Source organism: Engystomops pustulosus, chromosome 10 (genome assembly GCF_040894005.1).
Source record: "Engystomops pustulosus chromosome 10, aEngPut4.maternal, whole genome shotgun sequence".
Taxonomy (NCBI): Eukaryota; Metazoa; Chordata; class Amphibia; order Anura; family Leptodactylidae; genus Engystomops; species Engystomops pustulosus.
The window spans coordinates 1527548-1551920 of NC_092420.1; the positions used below are offsets into that span (position 1 = coordinate 1527548).

Here is a 24373-nt window from a genome sequence, read left to right on the forward strand (position 1 = left end):
AGCAACAAGGAATGGAGTTACATCAAACTTGCACTTAGCAATAAAGTTCCTGCACTTAACAAGAGAGAACACTTGTCCTGGCAAAGGTAACAACCTGACAACACTGAGACGACTTTCACACATGATGGATACAACTTGTACCCAGCGAGGGAGGACTACTCCTCTCGTCCAGGGCCCGGACACAGTGGGGTCCATCTCCGGGGTCCGGGCCAGCAGACACATCCCCCCTGGCACGTGGGCAGGGTCGGAGGGGTGGCAGCACTGAGCCGTTGTCTCCAGACCCGCTGGTCACCCTGGGCTCTGGGTTTGGGTCCCCGCACCCTGTAGAGGTTGCTATGGAGATGTGAGGAGCGCTGCAGCAATGCTGGGGGATAACGCTGCCATTGTGCTGCCCTCCCGGCCCCGGCGTCACCTCAGATTATTCCTCTTCCTGTTTTTCTCTCTCTACATATTATGTCATCATCCCCCAATCATTACAGAACCGCAGGAGAACTACAAGTCCCAGCACAGCCTCCCGGAGAGATGAGGACACCACAGGCTGCACAACTCTCAGTCTCCACAATGCAATCCCCTGCATGTAGGGGGGCCTTGCAACGAGAACAACGAGGGGGCGGAGAACAACAACGAGGGGGCGGAGAACAACAACGAGGGGGCGGAGCTGAACAACGAAGAGACGGAGCTGAACAACGAGGGGGCGGAGAACAACAACGAGGGGGCGGAGAACAACAACGAGGGGCGGAGAAACACAACGAGGGGGCGGAGAACAACAACGAGGGGGCGGAGAACAACAACGAGGGGGCGGAGAACAACAACGAGGGGGCGGAGAACAACAACGAGGGGGCGGAGAACAACAACGAGGGGGCGGAGAACAACAACGAGTGGGCGGAGAACAACAACGAGGGGGCGGAGAACAACAACGAGGGGGCGGAGAACAACAACGAGGGGGCGGAGAACAACAACGAGGGGGCGGAGAACAACAACGAGGGGGCGGAGAACAACAACGAGGGGGCGGAGAACAACAACGAGGGGGCGGAGAACAACAACGAGGAGGCGGAGAAGGATTATGAGGAGGCGGAGAACAACAACGAGGGGGCGGAGAACAACAACGAAGGGGCGGAGAACAACAACGAAGGGGCGGAGAACAACAACGAAGGGGCGGAGAACAACAACGAAGGGGCGGAGAACAACAACGAGGGGGCGGAGAAGGACAACGAGGGGGCGGAGAAGGACAACGAGGAGGCAGAGAAGGATTATGAGGAGGCGGAGAAGGACAAAGCGGCGGAGGATAAAGAAGATAATGAGGAGGATAATGGGTATAACAACGAGAAGGAGGAGGGTAATGAGGAGGTTAATGAGAAGGAGGAGGAAGAAAATGAGAAGGTGGAGAAGGATAACAATGAGGCAGGGACAATAACGAGGCGGAGAGAATAACTAGGAGGATCAGTAAACTAACGAGTAGGTGGAAGAGACTAACAAGGAGGCGCATAATGAAGGAGATAAGGAATTCACTCACTTTGCTGCATTTACTAGACTGTGACGCTAAGCGGCTGCTCGTAGAGGAGAAGGCGAGAACAGAGAATTCACACAGAAATCTGCATATTACACTGTCTGCCCGAGGAAAATTATAACTTATATACCGTATAAATTATAAAGAACACTACTGCGCTTCTCAATCATAGCGCCCGTTCTTGTATCCCGATACTATGGAAACAAACCACTCCCCCAACAACGAAATTATGGATCAACACAGTAAATGATGTCATGCGCATGGAGGACCTTACATCCTACTTGCAGGGCACCGTGGATCCGCTGAGTACAGACAATCCACATGAAGATCTAGAGCAGATTTCCTTCCAGCTTGTCCTGGACGCTCCCCCCGTGCCTCCTGTCCTGGACGCTCCCCCCGTGCCTCCTGTCCTGGACGCTCCCCCCGTGCCTCCTGTCCTGGACGCTCCCCCCGTGCCTCCTGTCCTGGATGCTCCCCCCGTGCCTCCTGTCCTGGACGCTCCCCCCGTGCCTCCTGTCCTGGATGCTCCCCCCGTGCCTCCTGTCCTGGACGCTCCCCCCGTGCCTCCTGTCCTGGATGCTCCCCCCGTGCCTCCTGTCCTGGACGCTCCCCCCGTGCCTCCTGTCCTGGACGCTCCCCCCGTGCCTCCTGTCCTGGACGCTCCCCCCGTGCCTCCTGTCCTGGACGCTCCGCCCGTGCCTCCTGTCCTGGACGCTCCCCCCGTGCCTCCTGTCCTGGACGCTCCCCCCGTGCCTCCTGTCCTGGACGCTCCCCCCGTGCCTCCTGTCCTGGACGCTCCCCCCGTGCCTCCTGTCCTGGATGCTCCCCCCCGTGCCTCCTGTCCTGGACGCTCCCCCCGTGCCTCCTGTCCTGGACGCTCCCCCCGTGCCTCCTGTCCTGGACGCTCCCCCCGTGCCTCCTGTCCTGGACGCTCCCCCCGTGCCTCCTGTCCTGGACGCTCCCCCCGTGCCTCCTGTCCTGGACGCTCCCCCCGTGCCTCCTGTCCTGGACGCTCCCCCCGTGCCTCCTGTCCTGGACGCTCCCCCCGTGCCTCCTGTCCTGGACGCTCCCCCCGTGCCTCCTGTCCTGGACGCTCCCCCCGTGCCTCCTGTCCTGGACGCTCCCCCCGTGCCTCCTGTCCTGGACGCTCCCCCCGTGCCTCCTGTCTTGGTCGCCCCCCTGTGCCTCCTGTCCTGGACGCTCCCCCCGTGCCTCCTGTCCTGGACGCTCCCCCCGTGCCTCCTGTCCTGGACGCTCCCACCCTCTTGCTTTACCCTGCGGCCTCCCTCCTTCTCACTTTGTTACTTTTTTGTGCTTTCTATTTTTTGTTTCTTTACCCCATAAAATGGTGAGGGTGCGAGGGGGTCAGGAGCGTGTACATAAAGAAATATACCAAGGATTTCCCAAGTGTAACTCTTATTACCAATCATGGCTCACACTTATTGTCTGTTACTGCTCGTGCTACCAATAAAACAAATAAAAAAAAAAACATATAAATTACAGAATTAGATATAATATATATAGGAGGCCCCGGCACAAGAGAGGGGAGGGGAAGAGACAGCGCAGGAGAGGGGAGGAGAGAGACAGCGCAGGAGAGGGGAGGAGAGAGACAGCGCAGGAGAGGGGAGGAGAGAGACAGCGCAGGAGAGGGGAGGAGAGAGACAGCGCAGGAGAGGGGAGGAGAGAGACAGCGCAGGAGAGGGGAAGAGACAGCGCAGGAGAGGGGAAGAGACAGCGCAGGAGAGGGGAGGAGAGAGACAGCGCAGGAGAGGGGAGGAGAGAGACAGCGCAGGAGAGGGGAAGAGAGAGACAGCGCAGGAGAGGGGAAGAGACAGCGCAGGAGAGAGGAGGAGAGAGACAGCGCAGGAGAGAGGAGGAGAGAGACAGCGCAGGAGAGAGGAGGAGAGAGACAGCGCAGGAGAGGGGAAGAGAGAGACAGCGCAGGAGAGGGGAAGAGAGAGACAGCGCAGGAGAGGGGAGGAGAGAGACAGCGCAGGAGAGGGGAGGAGAGAGACAGCGCAGGAGAGGGGAAGAGAGAGACAGCGCAGGAGAGGGGAAGAGAGAGACAGCGCAGGAGAGGGGAGGAGAGAGACAGCGCAGGAGAGGGGAGGAGAGAGACAGCGCAGGAGAGGGGAGGAGAGAGACAGCGCAGGAGAGGGGAGGAGAGAGACAGCGCAGGAGAGGGGAAGAGAGAGACAGCGCAGGAGAGGGGAGGAGAGAGACAGCGCAGGAGAGGGGAAGAGAGAGACAGCGCAGGAGAGGGGAGGAGAGAGACAGCGCAGGAGAGGGGAGGAGAGAGACAGCGCAGGAGAGGGGAGGAGAGAGACAGCGCAGGAGAGGGGAGGAGAGAGACAGCGCAGGAGAGGGGAAGAGAGAGACAGCGCAGGAGAGGGGAGGAGAGAGACAGCGCAGGAGAGGGGAGGAGAGAGACAGCGCAGGAGAGGGGAAGAGAGAGACAGCGCAGGAGAGGGGAGGAGAGAGACAGCGCAGGAGAGGGGAGGAGAGAGACAGCGCAGGAGAGGGGAGGAGAGAGACAGCGCAGGAGAGGGGAAGAGAGAGACAGCGCAGGAGAGGGGAGGAGAGAGACAGCGCAGGAGAGGGGAGGAGAGAGACAGCGCAGGAGAGGGGAGGAGAGAGACAGCGCAGGAGAGGGGAGGAGAGAGACAGCGCAGGAGAGGGGAAGAGAGAGACAGCGCAGGAGAGGGGAGGAGAGAGACAGCGCAGGAGAGGGGAGGAGAGAGACAGCGCAGGAGAGGGGAGGAGAGAGACAGCGCAGGAGAGGGGAAGAGAGAGACAGCGCAGGAGAGGGGAGGAGAGAGACAGCGCAGGAGAGGGGAAGAGAGAGACAGCGCAGGAGAGGGGAGGAGAGAGACAGCGCAGGAGAGGGGAGGAGAGAGACAGCGCAGGAGAGGGGAGGAGAGAGACAGCGCAGGAGAGGGGAGGAGAGAGACAGCGCAGGAGAGGGGAGGAGAGAGACAGCGCAGGAGAGGGGAGGAGAGAGACAGCGCAGGAGAGGGGAAGAGAGAGACAGCGCAGGAGAGGGGAGGAGAGAGACAGCGCAGGAGAGGGGAGGAGAGAGACAGCGCAGGAGAGGGGAAGAGAGAGACAGCGCAGGAGAGGGGAGGGGAGAGACAGCGCAGGAGAGGGGAGGAGAGAGACAGCGCAGGAGAGGGGAAGAGACAGCGCAGGAGAGGGGAAGAGAGAGACAGCGCAGGAGAGGGGAAGAGACAGCGCAGGAGAGGGGAGGAGAGAGACAGCGCAGGAGAGGGGAAGAGACAGCACAGGAGAGGGGAGGAGAGAGACAGCGCAGGAGAGGGGAGGAGAGAGACAGCGCAGGAGAGGGGAGGAGAGAGACAGCGCAGGAGAGGGGAGGAGAGAGACAGCGCAGGAGAGGGGAAGAGAGAGACAGCGCAGGAGAGGGGAGGAGAGAGACAGCGCAGGAGAGGGGAGGAGAGAGACAGCGCAGGAGAGGGGAGGAGAGAGACAGCGCAGGAGAGGGAGGAGAGAGACAGCGCAGGAGAGGGGAGGAGAGAGACAGCGCAGGAGAGGGGAGGAGAGAGACAGCGCAGGAGAGGGGAGGAGAGAGACAGCGCAGGAGAGGGGAGGAGAGAGACAGCACAGGAGAGGGGAGGAGAGAGACAGCGCAGGAGAGGGGAAGAGACAGCGCAGGAGAGGGGAAGAGACAGCGCAGGAGAGGGGAGGAGAGAAACAGCGCAGGAGAGGGGAGGAGAGAAACAGCGCAGGAGAGGGGAGGAGAGAGACAGCGCAGGAGAGGGGAGGAGAGAAACAGCGCAGGAGAGGGGAAGAGACAGCGCAGGAGAGGGGAGGAGACAGCGCAGGAGAGGGGAGGAGAGAGAGAGCGCAGGAGAGGGGAAGAGAGAGACAGCGCAGGAGAGGGGAAGAGACAGCGCAGGAGAGGGGAGGAGAGAGACAGCGCAGGAGAGGGGAGGAGAGAGACAGCGCAGGAGAGGGGAGGAGAGAGACAGCGCAGGAGAGGGGAGGAGAGAGACAGCGCAGGAGAGGGGAGGAGAGAGACAGCGCAGGGGAGGGGAGGAGAGAGACAGCGCAGGAGAGGGGAGGAGAGAGACAGCGCAGGAGAGGGGAAGAGACAGCGCAGGAGAGGGGAAGAGACAGCGCAGGAGAGGGGAAGAGACAGCACAGGAGAGGGAAGAGACAGCGCAGAGAGGATGATGTGAATGTAAGGGGAGTCGGTGACTGCTGGATCATCTCCTGACACTGCGCAGCGGGGTTCCTCCTGACTCCTTTTTATAGTTTTTAGCGTTCAGCAGCGGTGATGAAATGTTAACAAGTGTGCAATTACATATGCAAATGAGCAGCTGCTGGTGGGTGTGGCCTGGTGACACCGAGGGGACAGAAGCCCCCTGCAGCTCCAGACTACTACAGACCAGGGGGCTCCCCGGATGGTCAGAATGTCACCCACAGGTCAGGTGGAGTGCACCCCAGCTCCAGGTGACCCTGCTTCCTACTACAGTACCAGTCTGGATCCTGAGCCCACTGCTGTGCCCTGGGGCGCTGTGTACACCAGATACCCCCAATACGGCGCAGGCACCTCCAACTAAGAGCTCATTCAGACGGCCAGGTACTCGGCTGGCCAGGGGCAAGCACAGGGCTGGAAGGAGAGGTGACAAGCGTACAAGTCCTATATTTAGCAGTGCGGCCGCCCGACGCAGTGGTGGTGCCGTGACACACCACGTGGCCGCCGAAATAGAAATCTATGCAAATCATGCAACCAGATCACGGCCCCCATAACGGGCGCCTAATGAGCCCTAAGAGAAGGACCTGGAACAAGCTCCTGTAGTCTCCGTGGAAGAAACAGGGACTCCTACAGCACAGAGTATTTCAGGAGAGGTGCGTGCTCACTGGGTCCCAGCAGGTATTTAAGGAGGAAACGCTGCGGATCTTATGGAACGGACAGCGCTGTACTGCTAGGACCTCCTGCTCCTCCCATTATGTAACAATGGGGCTCATTTACTTACCCGTCCGCGGAGGTCACCCGTCTGTGTATAACGCCCTGTGCCGACAGAAAACTGGTGCAAAGCCCTTAGTAAATGAGCCCAATTGGGGCACATTCACTTACCCACCCAGAGGAACCTGAATTGCATTGTCTATTGTGACAGGACCAGGGGGAAGGTGTTAGGGTGAAGACACACATGGCGTTTTTGGGCCGTTTTTAGATCGTTAAAAACGCATGCGTTTTTGTCCATTTTTCATTGCGCAATTTCGGAAAAACGGATAAAAACGCATGCGTTTTTTAACAACCTGAAAACGCACTTAGTAAAAACGGCCCAAAACGCCATGTGTGTCTTCACCCTTAGATGGTTTGTATGTTTCCCCTAGGTTTCTGTCCTACACTTTCTAGGAAGCCAAAACCTGGTGTGGAGGAGCGGCTGCTGCGGTTTGGAGAGTTGGGCTCGGTCCCTGCTCCGCTCAGCCGCTCCAGGTGATGGAGGTGATTGGGGCTCATCACCAGCAGCTCTGAGAGGAGCCGCTCTGCTCCTGGGAATCCTTATATGTGAGTAGCCAATTGCTGTGGTTGGGAAGCCGTACAGTTGGGGCAGTTTCTTGGTAGTGAGGAAACTTCTGTGTTGTATAGTTAGTGGCCGGACGGCCGAGGATTTTACTTCTGTATTGTTTTGTTTTGCCATTGTTCCTGCTGGAAAGAAGTTAATAAAACAAGATGCGGCCAGTTTCACCCAACTTGTCTGGAGTGGACTGTGACTGTGATGTGCCAAAAAGTACTCAGCGATCCCAGAGCTAATCCCGTTACATTGTGTATAATGTGCTGTGCGGGGAGTCACTAAGATCCTGCGCCCAATATCCTCCATGTGTCACTTCCCCGCTCAGGTCCCAGGAGTTCACCTTCTTCTTCCTGGTGCATGTAAGTGCATTGTCCGTGTATAATGCACTGTGCGGGGAGTCACTAAGATCCTGCACCCGATATCCTGCATGTGTCGCTTCCCCGCTCAGGTCCCCGGAGTTCACCTTCTTCCTGGTGCATGTAAGTGCATTGTCCGTGTATAATGCGATGTGCAGGGAGTCACTAAGATCCTGTCCCGATATCCTGCATGTGTCACTTCCCCGCTCAGGTCCCAGGAGTTCACCTTCTTCTTCCTGGTGCATTGTCCGTGTATAATGCACTGTGCGGGGAGTCACTAAGATCCTGCACCCGATATCCTGCACGTGTCGCTCCCCGCTCAGGTCCCAGGAGTTCACCTTCTTCTTCCTGGTGCATGTAAGTGCATTGTCCGTGTATAATGCGCTGTGCGGGGAGTCACTAAGATCGTGCGCCTGATATCCTGCATGTGTCACTTCCCCGCTCAGGTCCCCGGAGTTCACCTTCTTCTTCCTGGTGCATGTAAGTGCATTGTCCGTGTATAATGCGCTGTGCGGGGAGTCACTAAGATCCTGCACCCGATATCCTGCATGTGTCACTTCCCCGCTCAGGTCCCAGGAGTTCACCTTCTTCTTCCTGGTGCATGTAAGTGCATTGTCCATGTATAATGCGCTGTGCGGGGAGTCACTAAGATCCTGCACCCGATATCCTGCATGTGTCACTTCCCCGCTCAGGTCCCCGGAGTTCACCTTCTTCTGCCTGGTGCATGTAAGTGCATTGTCCGTGTATAATGCGCTGTGCGGGGAGTCACTAAGATCCTGCCCCCAATATCCTGCATATGTCGCTTCCCCCGCTCAGGTACCAGGAGTTCACCTTCTTCTTCCTGGTGCATGTAAGTGCGTTGTCCGTGTATAATGCGCTGTGCGGGGAGTCACTAAGATCCTGCGTCCAATATCCTGCATGTGTCGCTTCCCCGCTCAGGTCCCTGGAGTTCACCTTCTTCTTCCTGGTGCATGTAAGTGCATTGTCCGTGTATAATGCGCTGTGCGAGGAGTCACTAAGATCCTGCACCCGATATCCTGCATGTGTCGCTTCCCCACTCAGGTCCCAGGAGTTCACCTTCTTCTTCCTGGTGCATGTAAGTGCATTGTCCGTGTATAATGCGCTGTGCGGGGAGTCACTAAGATCATGCACCCGATATCCTGCATGTGCCGGAGTTCACCTTCTTCTTCCTGGTGCATGTAAGTGCATTGTCCGTGTATAATGCGCTGTGCGAGGAGTCACTAAGATCCTGCACCCGATATCCTGCATGTGTCGCTTCCCCACTCAGGTCCCAGGAGTTCACCTTCTTCTTCCTGGTGCATGTAAGTGCATTGTCCGTGTATAATGCGCTGTGCGGGGAGTCACTAAGATCATGCACCCGATATCCTGCATGTGCCGGAGTTCACCTTCTTCTTCCTGGTGCACGTAATTGCATTGTCCGTGTATAATGAGCGGGGAAGTGACACATGCAGGATATCGGGCGCAGGATCTTAGTGACTCCCCGCACAGCGCATTATACACAGACAATGCACTTACATGCACCAGGAAGAAGAAGGTGAACTCCGGGGACCTGAGCGGGGAAGCGACACATGCAGGATATCGGGTGCAGAATCTTAGTGACTCCCTGCACAGCGCATTATACACGGACAATGCACTTACATGCATCAGGAAGAAGAAGGTGAACTCCGGGGACCTGAGCGGGGAAGACAATGCACTTTCTGTGAACTGCTGTTGGGACATGTTTGTGTCGGACTTTGCAGGTTCTTTTATTAGAATTAGAGGACGCTCCGATGCTCAGTTGGAGCGATATTTAACTTTCAAATTGATTACACATCTCTCCAGGGATAATACATAACACTGGCTGCAGAGAGCACAGAGCACAGCAGTGTGAGGTCTGATTACACATCTCTCCAGGGACAATACATAACACTGGCTGCAGAGAGCACAGAGCACAGCAGTGTGAGGTCTGATTACACATCTCTCCAGGGACAGTACATAACACTGGCTGCAGAGAGCACAGAGCACAGCAGTGTGAGGTCTGATTACACATCTCTCCAGGGACAATACATAACACTGGCTGCAGAGAGCACAGAGCACAGCAGTGTGAGGTCTGATTACACATCTCTCCAGGGACAATACATAACACTGGCTGCAGAGAGCACAGAGCACAGCAGTGTGAGGTCTGATTACACATCTCTCCAGGGACAATACATAACACTGGCTGCAGAGAGCACAGAGCACAGCAGTGTGAGGTCTGATTACACATCTCTCCAGGGACAATACATAACACTGGCTGCAGAGAGCACAGAGCACAGCAGTGTGAGGTCTGATTACACATCTCTCCAGGGACAATACATAACACTGGCTGCAGAGAGCACAGAGCACAGCAGTGTGAGGTCTGATTACACATCTCTCCAGGGACAATACATAACACTGGCTGCAGAGAGCACAGAGCACAGCAGTGTGAGGTCTGATTACACATCTCTCCAGGGACAATACATAACACTGGCTGCAGAGAGCACAGAGCACAGCAGTGTGAGGTCTGATTACACATCTCTCCAGGGACAATACATAACACTGGCTGCAGAGAGCAAAGAGCACAGCAGTGTGAGGTCTGATTACACATCTCTCCAGGGACAATACATAACACTGGCTGCAGAGGGCACAGAGCACAGCAGTGTGAGGTCTGATTACACATCTCTCCAGGGACAATACATAACACTGGCTGCAGAGAGCAAAGAGCACAGCAGTGTGAGGTCTGATTACACATCTCTCCAGGGACAGGACATAACACTGGCTGCAGAGAGCACAGAGCACAGCAGTGTGAGGTCTGATTACACATCTCTCCAGGGACAATACATAACACTGGCTGCAGAGAGTACAGAGCACAGCAGTGTGAGGTATGATTACACATCTCTCCAGGAACAATACATAACACTGGCTGCAGAGAGCACAGAGCACAGCAGTGTGAGGTCTGATTACACATCTCTCCAGGGACAATACATAACACTGGCTGCAGAGAGCACAGAGCACAGCAGTGTGAGGTCTGATTACACATGTCTCCAGGGACAATACATAACACTGGCTGCAGAGAGCACAGAACACAGCAGTGTGAGGTATGATTACACATCTCTCCAGGGACAATACATAACACTGGCTGCAAAGAGCACAGAGCACAGCAGTGTGAGGTCTGATTACACATCTCTCCAGGGACAATACATAACACTGGCTGCAGAGAGCACAGAGCACAGCAGTGTGAGGTCTGATTACACACCTCTCCAGGGACAGTACATAACACTGGCTGCAGAGAGCACAGAGCACAGCAGTGTGAGGTCTGATTACACATCTCTCCAGGGACAATACATAACACTGGCTGCAGAGAGCACAGAGCACAGCAGTGTGAGGTCTGATTACACATCTCTCCAGGGACAATACATAACACTGGCTGCAGAGAGCAAAGAGCACAGCAGTGTGAGGTCTGATTACACATCTCTCCAGGGACAATACATAAAACTGGCTGCAGAGAGCACAGAGCACAGCAGTGTGAGGTCTGATTACACATCTCTCCAGGGACAATACATAACACTGGCTGCAGAGAGCACAGAGCACAGCAGTGTGAGGTCTGATTACACATCTCTCCAGGACAATACATAACACTGGCTGCAGAGAGCACAGAGCACAGCAGTGTGGGGTCTGATTACACATCTCTCCAGGGACAATACATAACACTGGCTGCAGAGAGCACAGAGCACAGCAGTGTGAGGACTGATTACTACATGGTGACACCCACTGATGGTTTCTCTTTAGTGACATGTACTGCATACTGACTTAATCTGTGGGGTCACCTCAATGCCCTGTCATGTGATCTGGCATCCCCTCTGGTTAGATTACCTTTGTCTTGGGATGCTTGATTGAAGATCCTCGGTACCAACCTGAAAAACAGGAACGGTTACAAACACAGAGCAGTAACTATACGTCCCAGGGTCAGAGGGCAGAGCTCAGGGGCCTCATGTGAACCAGCCTGAGCGAGCAGTGCAGGCGCCTGACATTGAGATGTCACCGAGGTGTGTGAGCAGGAGAGATGGCAGCGCAGCACAGGAGAGGCAGGGTGCCCTCGCCAGCGGCCTCGTCCCACAGCACCTTTCATGTCCTTATAATAGGAGGTGACAGAGGCATTGTCATCACTTCTCATCAGAGTGACAGATGCTGGGACACACTGCACCCAGCAACACAGAACTTACAGGAAGCGTTACAATGTATCAGTCTGTGTTATAGTATAGTGTATCTCATCACAGGAAGCTACAATGTATGTACAATATACAGGCAGTCCCCGGGTTACATACAAGATAGGGTCTGGAGGTTTGTTCTTAAGTTGAATTTGTATGTAAGTCGAAACTGTATATTTTATAATTGATGTTCTAGACAATTTTTTTTCTTTTGCCCCAGTGACAATTGGAGTTTCAAAATTTTTGGTGTAATTGGACCAAGAATTATCAATAAAGCTTCATTACAGACACCTTACAGCTGATCATTGCAGCCTGGGACTATAGTAAAGCATCCAGAGAGCTTCACCAGAGGTCACAGTGGGCAGAGGGGTCCGTCTGTAACTATGGGTTGTCTGTAAGTCGGGTGTCCTTAAGTAGGGGACCGCCTGTACCATAAAAATAATCGATAGATCCAACATATACACTGAGCTCATAAATCCAGTGATCTCCCCCTAGTGGTGGTGTATAATGTGTATGTAGTGATCTCCCCCTAGTGATGGTGTATAATATGTATGTAGTGATCTCCCCCTAGTGGTGGTGTATAATGTGTATGTAGTGATCTCCCCCTAGTGGTGGTGTATAATGTGTATGTAGTGAGCTCCCCCTAGTGGTGGTGTATAATGTGTATGTAGTGATCTCCTCCTAGTGGTGGTGTATAATGTGTATGTAGTGATCTCCTCCTAGTGGTGGTGTATAATCTGTATGTAGTGATCTCCCCCTAGTGGTGGTGTATAATGTGTATGTAGTGATCTCCTCCTAGTGGTGGTGTATAATCTGTATGTAGTGGGCTCCCCCTAGTGGTGGTGTATAATCTGTATGTAGTGAGCTCCCCCTAGTGGTGGTGTATAATGTGTATGTAGTGAGCTCCCCCTAGTGGTGGTGTATAATGTGTATGTAGTGATCTCCCCCTAGTGGTGGTGTATAATCTGTATGTAGTGAGCTCCCCCTAGTGGTGGTGTATAATGTGTATGTAGTGATCTCCTCCTAGTGGTGGTGTATAATGTGTATGTAGTGATCTCCTCCTAGTGGTGGTGTATAATCTGTATGTAGTGATCTCCCCCTAGTGGTGGTGTATAATGTGTATGTAGTGATCTCCTCCTAGTGGTGGTGTATAATGTGTATGTAGTGATCTCCTCCTAGTGGTGGTGTATAATCTGTATGTAGTGATCTCCTCCTAGTGGTGGTGTATAATGTGTATGTAGTGATCTCCCCCTAGTGGTGGTGTATAATGTGTATGTAGTGATCTCCTCCTAGTGGTGGTGTATGATCTGTATGTAGTGATCTCCTCCTAGTGGTGGTGTATAATGTGTATGTAGTGAGCTCCCCCTAGTGGTGGTGTATAATGTGTATGTAGTGATCTCCCCCTAGTGGTGGTGTATAATCTGTATGTAGTGATCTCCTCCTAGTGGTGGTGTATAATCTGTATGTAGTGGGCTCCCCCTAGTGGTGGTGTATAATGTGTATGTAGTGATCTCCTCCTAGTGGTGGTGTATAATGTGTATGTAGTGATCTCCTCCTAGTGGTGGTGTATAATGTGTATGTAGTGATCTCCTCCTAGTGGTGGTGTATAATCTGTATGTAGTGATCTCCTCCTAGTGGTGGTGTATAATCTGTATGTAGTGATCTCCCCCTAGTGGTGGTGTATAATCTGTATGTAGTGATCTCCCCCTAGTGGTGGTGTATAATGTGTATGTAGTGATCTCCTCCTAGTGGTGGTGTATAATGTGTATGTAGTGATCTCCCCCTAGTGGTGGTGTATAATGTGTATGTAGTGATCTCCCCCTAGTGGTGGTATATAATCTGTATGTAATGATCTCCCCCTAGTGGTGGTGTATAATGTGTATGTAGTGATCTCCTCCTAGTGGTGGTGTATAATGTGTATGTAGTGATCTCCTCCTAGTGGTGGTGTATAATGTGTATGTAGTGATCTCCCCCTAGTGGTGGTGTATAATCTGTATGTAGTGACCTCCCCCTAGTGGTGGTATATAATGTGTATGTAGTGATCTCCTCCTAGTGGTGGTGTATAATGTGTATGTAGTGATCTCCCCCTAGTGGTGGTGTATAATCTGTATGTAGTGATCTCCCCCTAGTGGTGGTGTATAATCTGTATGTAGTGATCTCCTCCTAGTGGTGGTGTATAATCTGTATGTAGTGATCTCCCCCTAGTGGTGGTGTATAATGTGTATGTAGTGATCTCCCCCTAGTGGTGGTGTATGATCTGTATGTAGTGATCTCCTCCTAGTGGTGGTGTATAATGTGTATGTAGTGAGCTCCCCCTAGTGGTGGTGTATAATGTGTATGTAGTGATCTCCCCCTAGTGGTGGTATATAATCTGTATGTAATGATCTCCCCCTAGTGGTGGTGTATAATGTGTATGTAGTGATCTCCTCCTAGTGGTGGTGTATAATGTGTATGTAGTGATCTCCTCCTAGTGGTGGTGTATATATAATGTGTATGTAGTGATCTCCTCCTAGTGGTGGTGTATAATCTGTATGTAGTGATCTCCCCCTAGTGGTGGTGTATAATGTGTATGTAGTGATCTCCCCCTAGTGGTGGTGTATAATGTGTATGTAGTGATCTCCCCCTAGTGGTGGTGTATAATGTGTATGTAGTGATCTCCCCCTAGTGGTGGTGTATAATCTGTATCTAGTGATCTCCCCCTAGTGGTGGTGTATAATGTGTATGTAGTGATCTCCCCCTAGTGGTGGTGTATAATGTGTATGTAGTGATCTCCTCCTAGTGGTGGTGTATAATGTGTATGTAGTGATCTCCTCCTAGTGGTGGTGTATAATGTGTATGTAGTAATCTCCTCCTAGTGGTGGTGTATAATCTGTATGTAGTGATCTCCCCCTAGTGGTGGTGTATAATCTGTATCTAGTGATCTCCCCCTAGTGGTGGTGTATAATGTGTATGTAGTGATCTCCTCCTAGTGGTGGTGTATAATGTGTATGTAGTGATCTCCCCCTAGTGGTGGTGTATAATCTGTATGTAGTGATCTCCCCCTAGTGGTGATGTATAATCTGTATGTAGTGATCTCCCCCTAGTGGTGGTGTATAATGTGTATGTAGTGATCTCCCCCTAGTGGTGGTGTATAATCTGTATGTAGTGATCTCCCCCTAGTGGTGGTGTATAATGTGTATGTAGTGATCTCCCCCTAGTGGTGGTGTATAATGTGTATGTAGTGATCTCCTCCTAGTGGTGGTGTATAATGTGTATGTAGTGATCTCCTCCTAGTGGTGGTGTATAATGTGTATGTAGTGATCTCCTCCTAGTGGTGGTGTATAATGTGTATGTAGTGATCTCCCCCTAGTGGTGGTGTATAATCTGTATGTAGTGAGCGCCCCCTAGTGGTGGTGTATAATGTGTATGTAGTGATCTCCCCCTAGTGGTGGTGTATAATGTGTATGTAGTGATCTCCTCCTAGTGGTGGTGTATAATGTGTATGTAGTGATCTCCCCCTAGTGGTGGTGTATAATGTGTATGTAGTGATCTCCCCCTAGTGGTGGTGTATAATGTGTATGTAGTGATCTCCCCCTAGTGGTGGTGTATAATGTGTATGTAGTGATCTCCCCCTAGTGGTGGTGTATAATCTGTATGTAGTGATCTCCTCCTAGTGGTGGTGTATAATGTGTATGTAGTGATCTCCTCCTAGTGGTGGTGTATAATGTGTATGTAGTGATCTCCCCCTAGTGGTGGTGTATAATGTGTATGTAGTGATCTCCTCCTAGTGGTGGTGTATAATCTGTATGTAGTGATCTCCCCCTAGTGGTGGTGTATAATGTGTATGTAGTGATCTCCCCCTAGTGGTGGTGTATAATGTGTATGTAGTGATCTCCTCCTAGTGGTGGTGTATAATCTGTATATAGTGAGCTCCCCCTAGTGGTGGTGTATAATGTGTATGTAGTGATCTCCTCCTAGTGGTGGTGTATAATGTGTATGTAGTGAGCTCCCCCTAGTGGTGGTGTATAATGTGTATGTAGTGATCTCCTCCTAGTGGTGGTGTATAATCTGTATATAGTGAGCTCCCCCTAGTGGTGGTGTATAATGTGTATGTAGTGAGCTCCTCCTAGTGGTGGTGTATAATCTGTATGTAGTGATCTCCCCCTAGTGGTGGTGTATAATGTGTATGTAGTGATCTCCCCCTAGTGGTGGTGTATAATGTGTATGTAGTGATCTCCTCCTAGTGGTGGTGTATAATCTGTATGTAGTGAGCTCCCCCTAGTGGTGGTGTGTAATCTGTCTGTACAATGATAACTGGCATGAGATGATGCCCCCCACTAACATCCGCACTCACCTTCACATTTCTCCAGGATATGCACGGTTTCTCCCAGTTCTAGACTTAACCCTTTAGGTACTGATCCTCGGAAACTCGATATGACTGAAACATAGAAAGATACGGGTAGGTTATAGCAGTTGATCACGGGCCGGGTGCAGATACAATGCATCATTAGGATAGGCAAACTGTCCGGTGTGCAGTGGGGATGTGACTACTGTGACCTCCAGTACACCCGCGTGTTGTCAGGCTGTGACCTCCAGTACACCCGCGTGTTGTCAGGCTGTGACCCCCAGTACACCCGCGTGTTGTCAGGCTGTGACCCCCAGTACACCCGTCTGTTGTCAGGCTGTGACCCCCAGTACACCCGCGTGTTGTCAGGCTGTGACCCCCAGTACACCCGCGTGTTGTCAGGCTGTGACCCCCAGTACACCCGTCTGTTGTCAGGCTGTGACCCCCAGTACGCCCGCGTGTTGTCAGGCTGTGACCCCCAGTACACCCGTCTGTTGTCAGGCTGCGACCCCCAGTATGCCCGCGTGTTGTCAGGCTGTGACCCCCAGTACGCCCGCGTGTTGTCAGGCTGTGACCTCCAGTACGCCCGCGTGTTGTCAGGCTGCGACCCCCAGTACACCCGCGTGTTGTCAGGCTGTGACCCCCAGTACACCCACGTGTTGTCAGGCTGTGACCCCCACTACACCCACGTGTTGTCAGGCTGCGACCCCCAGTACACCCGCGTGTTGTCAGGCTGCGACCCCCAGCACGCCCGCGTGTTGTCAGGCTGTGACCTCCAGCACACCCGCGTGTTGTCAGGCTGCGACCCCCAGTACACCCGCGTGTTGTCAGGCTGCGACCCCCAGCACGCCCGCGTGTTGTCAGGCTGCGACCTCCAGTACGCCCGCGTGTTGTCAGGCTGCGACCCCCAGCACGACCGCGTGTTGTCAGGCTGTGACCCCCAGTACACCCGCGTGTTGTCAGGCTGTGACCCCCAGTACACCCGCGTGTTGTCAGGCTGTGACCCCCAGTACACCCGCGTGTTGTCAGGCTGTGACCTCCAGTACACCCGCCTGTTGTCAGGCTGTGACCTCCAGTACGCCCGCGTGTTGTCAGGCTGTGACCCCCAGTACACCCGCGTGTTGTCAGGCTGTGACCCCCAGCACGCCCGCGTGTTGTCAGGCTGCGACCCCCAGCACGCCCGCCTGTTGTCAGGCTGTGACCCCCAGTACACCCGCGTGTTGTCAGGCTGTGACCTCCAGTACACCCGCCTGTTGTCAGGCTGTGACCTCCAGTACGCCAGCGTGTTGTCAGGCTGTGACCCCCAGTACACCCGCGTGTTGTCAGGCTGTGACCCCCAGTACACCCGCGTGTTGTCAGGCTGTGACCTCCAGTACACCCGCCTGTTGTCAGGCTGTGACCTCCAGTACACCAGCGTGTTGTCAGGCTGTGACCCCCAGTACGCCCGCGTGTTGTCAGGCTGTGACCTCCAGTACACCCGCCTGTTGTCAGGCTGCGACCCCCAGTACACCCGCGTGTTGTCAGGCTGTGACCTCCAGTACGCCCACGTGTTGTCAGGCTGTGACCCCCAGTACGCCCGCGTGTTGTCAGGCTGTGACCTCCAGTACACCCGCCTGTTGTCAGGCTGTGACCCCCAGTACGCCCGCTTGTTTTCAGGCTGCGACCCCCAGCACGCCCGCGTGTTGTCAGGCTGCGACCCCCAGTACACCCGCGTGTTGTCAGGCTGTGACCTCCAGTACACCCGCCTGTTGTCAGGCTGCGACCCCCAGCACGCCCGCGTGTTGTCAGGCTGTGACCTCCAGTACGCCCGCGTGTTGTCAGGCTGTGACCCCCAGTACGCCCGCGTGTTGTCAGGCTGTGACCCCCAGTACGCCCGCGTGTTGTCAGGCTGTGACCCCCAGTACGCCCGCGTGTTGTCAGGCTGTGACCCCCAGTACGCCCGCGTGTTGTCAGGCTGTGACCTCCAGTACACCCGCCTGTTGTCAGGCTGTGACCCCCAGTACGCCCGCGTGTTGTCAGGCTGCGACCCCCAGTACACCCGCGTGTTGTCAGGCTGTGACCCCCAGTACGCCCGCGTGTTGTCAGGCTGTGACCTCCAGTACGCCCACGTGTTGTCAGGCTGTGACCTCCAGTACGCCCACGTGTTGTCAGGCTGTGACCCCCAGTACGCCCGCGTGTTGTCAGGCTGTGACCTCCAGTACGCCCACGTGTTGTCAGGCTGTGACCCCCAGTACGCCCGCGTGTTGTCAGGCTGTGACCCCAGTACGCCCGCGTGTTGTCAGGCTGTGACCTCCAGTACGCCCACGTGTTGTCAGGCTGTGACCCCCAGTACGCCCGCGTGTTGTCAGGCTGTGACCCCCAGTACGCCCGCGTGTTGTCAGGCTGCGACCCCCAGCACGCCCGCGTGTTGTCAGGCTGTGACCCCCAGTACGCCCGCGTGTTGTCAGGCTGTGACCCCCAGCACGCCCGCGTGTTGTCAGGCTGTGACCCCCAGTACACCCGCCTGTTGTCAGGCTGTGACCCCCAGTACGCCCGCGTGTTGTCAGGCTGTGACCCCCAGCACGCCCGTGTGTTGTCAGGCTGTGACCTCCAGTACACCCGCCTGTTGTCAGGCTGTGACCCCCAGTACACCCGCGTGTTGTCAGGCTGTGACCTCCAGTACACCCGCGTGTTGTCAGGCTGTGACCCCCAGCACGCCCGTGTGTTGTCAGGCTGTGACCTCCAGTACACCCGCCTGTTGTCAGGCTGTGACTACTAGACAATCCTTCAAGCTGTTCATTGACCTGGGATCCATTCTGGTGTCGGAGGAGCCATGTATATGGATGCGTCAGCACCAACGCTCTTCCCCCGTGACACCCTGACGGGGAGCGTTCGCTCTCCGCTGCTGCAGTAGTAACCCTGTGAGTGCCGCACATCCTTACAACTTTCTGCCATAACCCAATCCAGAGAGACGACTCCGAAAATAATGACTCAGCCGTCACGAACAGCAGATGAGTAACCGGCTTACTCACCCTGCTCCCCGGCCCCACCGCACCGCCAACCTGGGCGATCACCCCACACATCATACACACGCTGTCCCCGTCCTGTGGTGTGACATATCAGTCATTGTCAATACAGGGAGACACAAGGGCAACACAGACCCCAATGCCCAAGGCTCAACGGGGCCCGATCTAGAAGGTCCTATGGAGACACACAGGGGTCCATTACTACAGGGCCCAATGCCCAAGGCTCAACGGGGCCCGGACTAGAGGAGGCTGCGGGGGACACACAGGGGTCCATTACTACAGGGCCCAATGCAGAGGCAGAGCGGGGCCCGGACTAAAGGAGGCTGCGGGGACACATAGGAGTCCATTACTACAGGGCCAATGCAGGAGGCAGAACGGGGCCCGGACTAGAGGAGGCTGCGGGGACACATAGGGGTCCATTACTACAGGGCCCAATGCAGAGGCAGAGCGGGGCCCGGACTAGAGGAGGCTGCGGGGACACACAGGGGTCCATTACTACAGGGCCCAATGCAGAGGCAGAGCGGGGCCCGGACTAGAGGAGGCTGCGGGGACACATAGGAGTCCATTACTACAGGGCCAATGCAGGAGGCCAGAACGGGGCCCGGACTAGAGGAGGCTGCGGGGACACATAGGGGTCCATTACTACAGGGCCCAATGCAGAGGCAGAGCGGGGCCCGGACTAGAGGAGGCTGCGGGGACGCACAGGGTCCATTACTACAGGGCCCAATGCAGAGGCAGAGCGGGGCCCGGACTAGAGGAGGCTGCGGGACACACAGGGGTCCATTACTACAGGGCCCAATGCAGAGGCAGAGCGGGGCCCGGACTAGAGGAGGCTGTGGGGACACATAGGAGTCCATTACTACAGGGCCCAATGCAGGAGGCAGAACGGGGCCCGGACAAGAGGAGGCTGCGGGGACACATAGGGGTCCATTACTACAGGGCCCAATGCAGAGGCAGAGCGGGGCCCGGACTAGAGGAGGCTGCGGGGACACACAGGGGTCCATTACTACAGGGCCCAATGCAGAGGCAGAGCGGGGCCCGGACTAGAGGAGGCTGCGGGACACACAGGGGTCCAATACTACAGGGCCCAATGCAGGAGGCAGAACGGGGCCCGGACTAGAGGAGGCAGTGGGGACACACAGGGGTCCATTACTACAGGGCCCAATGCAGGAGGCAGAACGGGGCCCGGACTAGAGGAGGCTGCGGGGACACACAGGGGTCCATTACTACAGGGCCCAATGCAGGAGGCAGAACGGGGCCCGGACTAGAGGAGGCTGCGGGGACACACAGGGGTCCAATACTACAGGGCCCAATGCAGGAGGCAGAACGGGGCCCGGACTAGAGGAGGCTGCGGGGACACACAGGGGTCCATTACTACAGGGCCCAATGCAGGAGGCAGAACGGGGCCCGGACTAGAGAGGCTGCGGGGACACACAGGGGTCCATTACTACAGGGCCCAATGCAGAGGCAGAGCGGGGCCCGGACTAGAGGAGGCTGCGGGGACACACAGGGGTCCATTACTACAGGGCCCAATGCAGAGGCAGAGCGGGGCCCGGACTAGAGGAGGCTGCGGGGACACATAGGAGTCCATTACTACAGGGCCAATGCAGGAGGCAGAACGGGGCCCGGACTAGAGGAGGCTGCGGGGACACATAGGGGTCCATTACTACAGGGCCCAATGCAGAGGCAGAGCGGGGCCCGGACTAGAGGAGGCTGCGGGGACGCACAGGGGTCCATTACTACAGGGCCCAATGCAGAGCAGAGCGGGGCCCGGACTAGAGGAGGCTGCGGGGACACACAGGGGTCCATTACTACAGGGCCCAATGCAGAGGCAGAGCGGGGCCCGGACTAGAGGAGGCTGTGGGGACACATAGGAGTCCATTACTACAGGGCCCAATGCAGGAGGCAGAACGGGGCCCGGACAAGAGGAGGCTGCGGGGACACATAGGGGTCCATTACTACAGGGCCCAATGCAGAGGCAGAGCGGGGCCCGGACTAGAGGAGGTTGCGGGGACACACAGGGGTCCATTACTACAGGGCCCAATGCAGAGGCAGAGCGGGGCCCGGACTAGAGGAGGCTGCGGGGACACACAGGGGTCCAATACTACAGGGCCCAATGCAGGAGGCAGAACGGGGCCCGACTAGAGGAGGCAGTGGGGACACACAGGGGTCCATTACTACAGGGCCCAATGCAGGAGGCAGAACGGGGCCCGGACTAGAGGAGGCTGCGGGGACACACAGGGGTCCATTACTACAGGGCCCAATGCAGGAGGCAGAACGGGGCCCGGACTAGAGGAGGCTGCGGGACACACAGGGGTCCAATACTACAGGGCCCAATGCAGGAGGCAGAACGGGGCCCGGACTAGAGGAGGCTGCGGGGACACACAGGGGTCCATTACTACAGGGCCCAATGCAGGAGGCAGAACGGGGCCCGGACTAGAGGAGGCTGCGGGGACACACAGGGGTCCATTACTACAGGGCCCAATGCAGAGGCAGAGCGGGGCCCGGACTAGAGGAGGCTGCGGGGACACACAGGGGTCCATTACTACAGGGCCCCAATGCAGAGGCAGAGCGGGGCCCGGACTAGAGGAGGCTGCGGGGACACACAGGGGTCCATTACTACAGGGCCCAATGCAGGAGGCAGAACGGGGCCCGGACTAGAGGAGGCTGCGGGGACACACAGGGGTCCATTACTACAGGGCCCAATGCAGGAGGCAGAGCGGGGCCCGGACTAGAGGAGGCTGCGGGGACACACAGGGGTCCATTACTACAGGGCCAATGCAGGAGGCAGAACGGGGCCCGGACTAGAGGAGGCTGCGGGGACACACAGGGGTCCATTACTACAGGGCCCAATGCAGGAGGCAGAACGGGGCCGGACTAGAGGAGGCAGTGGGGACACACAGGGGTCATTACTACAGGGCCCAATGCAGGAGGCAGAACGGGGCCCGGACTAGAGGAGGCTGCGGGGACACACAGGGGTCCATTACTACAGGGCCCAATGCAGGAGGCAGAACGGGGCCCGGACTAGAGGAGGCTGCGGGGACAGACGTGAACAATACACAACCCCAAGAAGGAGATGCAACAGGACCCTACAACACAGGACAGGGATGAGGACTCCACCAGAGCCTGTGGAGAGACTACAACTCCAAGCATGCTCTGACCCACTACTGATACCATGCGGTGTCCTCCACAGCCCCGGGCTCTCGGATGATCCAATTACCTACAAAATGACCCAATTACCTGGCAGAACGAGCGCAGAACGGGCGACCTACATTCATAGATCAGAGGAGACGAAACAGCGGACCAGAAACGTTCCGGTCACCGGCCCATATTTATTCGGGATCGGTCACGGAAACCCATGCAATTGGTAACCAGAACCCGGTGTCTTGTATTAAAACAATGCAGACACCAGGTTCTGGATACTGATTGGACCGGTGCGCCACAATTCTGCAGCATGAGCAAAGCGCACCTTCCAGAGCACTGCAGGGGGCGCCAGAGTGCACACAGGCAACTGCACATAGGACTGATACATGGGGACCATTATCTGTGGAACTACTACTCCCAGCATCTCCTGTGATGTTCCTTCTCTAAATGTATAACGTGAATTCGAGCGCCATCATCATCGCCATCATACGCTGCAGCCAGCAGGAAAAGGGTCGGATTTACCCAGATGTCGTGCGTTTCGATGTCCTTGAGGAGAGAATGCGACTCCTGGCACCTCTGCAGTCACACATACAGCTCTGCGCAACACAACACCCACACACCGCTGCACCGCGCATCACCTACACACAGCCCTGGGGAGGCAGGGGTTAAGCAACCTGTAATATTACTATAATCAGTCTGCCATCCCCAAGAGCTGACACTCCACAGACCCACATGCACCCAGCTCCATCAGCTCGCAGCTCTACTCACAGCTGAGGGTTTGTATCACAGGCAGCTACACGGCACTTGCACTGTTACATTGTAACAAACTATCAGGAAAGGATAAAGATACTTGTGCGGACAATGGGTTTTACAATCCTCCTCCCCGATACACTGCTGCAGAACTTCAGCTGTGAAATGTGTAGTGGAGGTTTGAAGGCACGGAGATCAAGAAGGATATATCTATTCACTGACAGCAAGCAGAGCTCAGATAATAGTGATGAGGCGCACCCTAGGAGAAAGTAGCAGAGCTTTCTATGATAGTGCCCCCGGTGGTGCGGTCAGAGCACTGCAGCGATATGATTTCCCGTATACCCCCCCGCCGTGCTGGGATATTATAGTCCCTGGGGGGTTGGAGGGCTTTCTGGGTAATTGACCCCATTAGTGCGGAGCGGGCCGGGGATAGGACAGGGGTTTGAGTGAATTCAGGTCATCCAGCGCCCGGGAGCGGCGGGTGGGGGTGGGGCGCAGGATTATTTCAGGCTGATTTGATTATAACAATCATGTTGTCGGCATATAATCCTGGCCGGTCCTATAACACGCAGGGCCCGAGTGTACGGGATTATTAGACCCTGCCGTCTGGCGCCCCCCACCCGGCTCCAGCCATGGAGACCCCAGTGCTGGCTCAGCACATCCACAGATGCTCTTATCCGGCTCCCTGGGGACACTCAGCACCAGGGCCATCAGACAGACGCCAACAACAACCCCCATCATTCTACAAACATGCACCACAACGCACAGGACCTGCTCATCCAGAGCTCCGGCACTGCAGCAGTTAATGATCCAGTGGACTGTTCACTGACTGCAAGCAGAACGGTCTGCAGTCCCATGATCTGCCCTGTCTGCAGCAATCAGCCCGGATTAACCTAATTAGACTGACTCCACAACAAAGCAGCGGCCCTCCCCCACCTCACATCCCAAACCTCTGCTGCCTGCAGCCCCCCAAGACATCACAGGACCCCAAATACACAGGACCCCAACTCTACAGACATGACCCTGCGCTCTCTTCCTCCTCTTTTCTCTCCCTCGTTCTTTCTCCTCTTCCTCCTTCTCTTTTATCTTCTTCCTTCCCCCCTCTCTCTATTCCTCCACTTTCTCTCTTCCTCTTCTACACTTCCTCCTTCTTTCTCTCCCCTACTACTGCTGACTCTCTCTTCCGCCTTCCCTCTCGTCCCTCTTCTCGGCCTCACTCTCTACAATCTTCTCCTCTCTTTCTTCCTCCAGTCTCTCTCTTCTTCCTCCAGTCTCTCTCTTCTTCCTCTTTTCTCTCCCTCCTCCTCTCTCTTCCTTCTCCTCTCTCTCCTTTTTTCTCCTCTCTTCCTCCTCTTTTATCTTCTTCCTTCCCCCTCTCTCTATTCCTCCACTTTCTCTCTTCCTCTTCTACACTTCCTCCTTCTTCTTTCTCTCCCCTACTACTGCTGACTCTCTCTTCCGCCTTCCCTCTCGTCCCTCTTCTCGGCCTCACTCTCTACAATCTTCTCCTCTCTTTTCTTC

The 24373-nt window shown here is 55.4% G+C and overlaps 1 protein-coding gene across 1 annotated transcript in view; it reads right to left on the minus strand.

Annotated features, from left to right (window-relative positions):
- DOCK3 (dedicator of cytokinesis 3) overlaps nucleotides 1-24220 on the minus strand; it is a gene marked incomplete at its 5' end in the record, with an annotated part of 168055 nt that extends 143835 nt beyond the window's left edge. Inside the window, 3 exons of the mRNA XM_072128238.1 lie at nucleotides 11295-11335; nucleotides 15963-16046; nucleotides 24070-24220. Coding sequence (XP_071984339.1) covers nucleotides 11295-11335; nucleotides 15963-16046; nucleotides 24070-24220 — 276 coding nt within the window. The remainder of the gene's footprint in view (nucleotides 1-11294; nucleotides 11336-15962; nucleotides 16047-24069) is intronic.
- Between the last annotated feature and the right edge of the window lie 153 nt (nucleotides 24221-24373).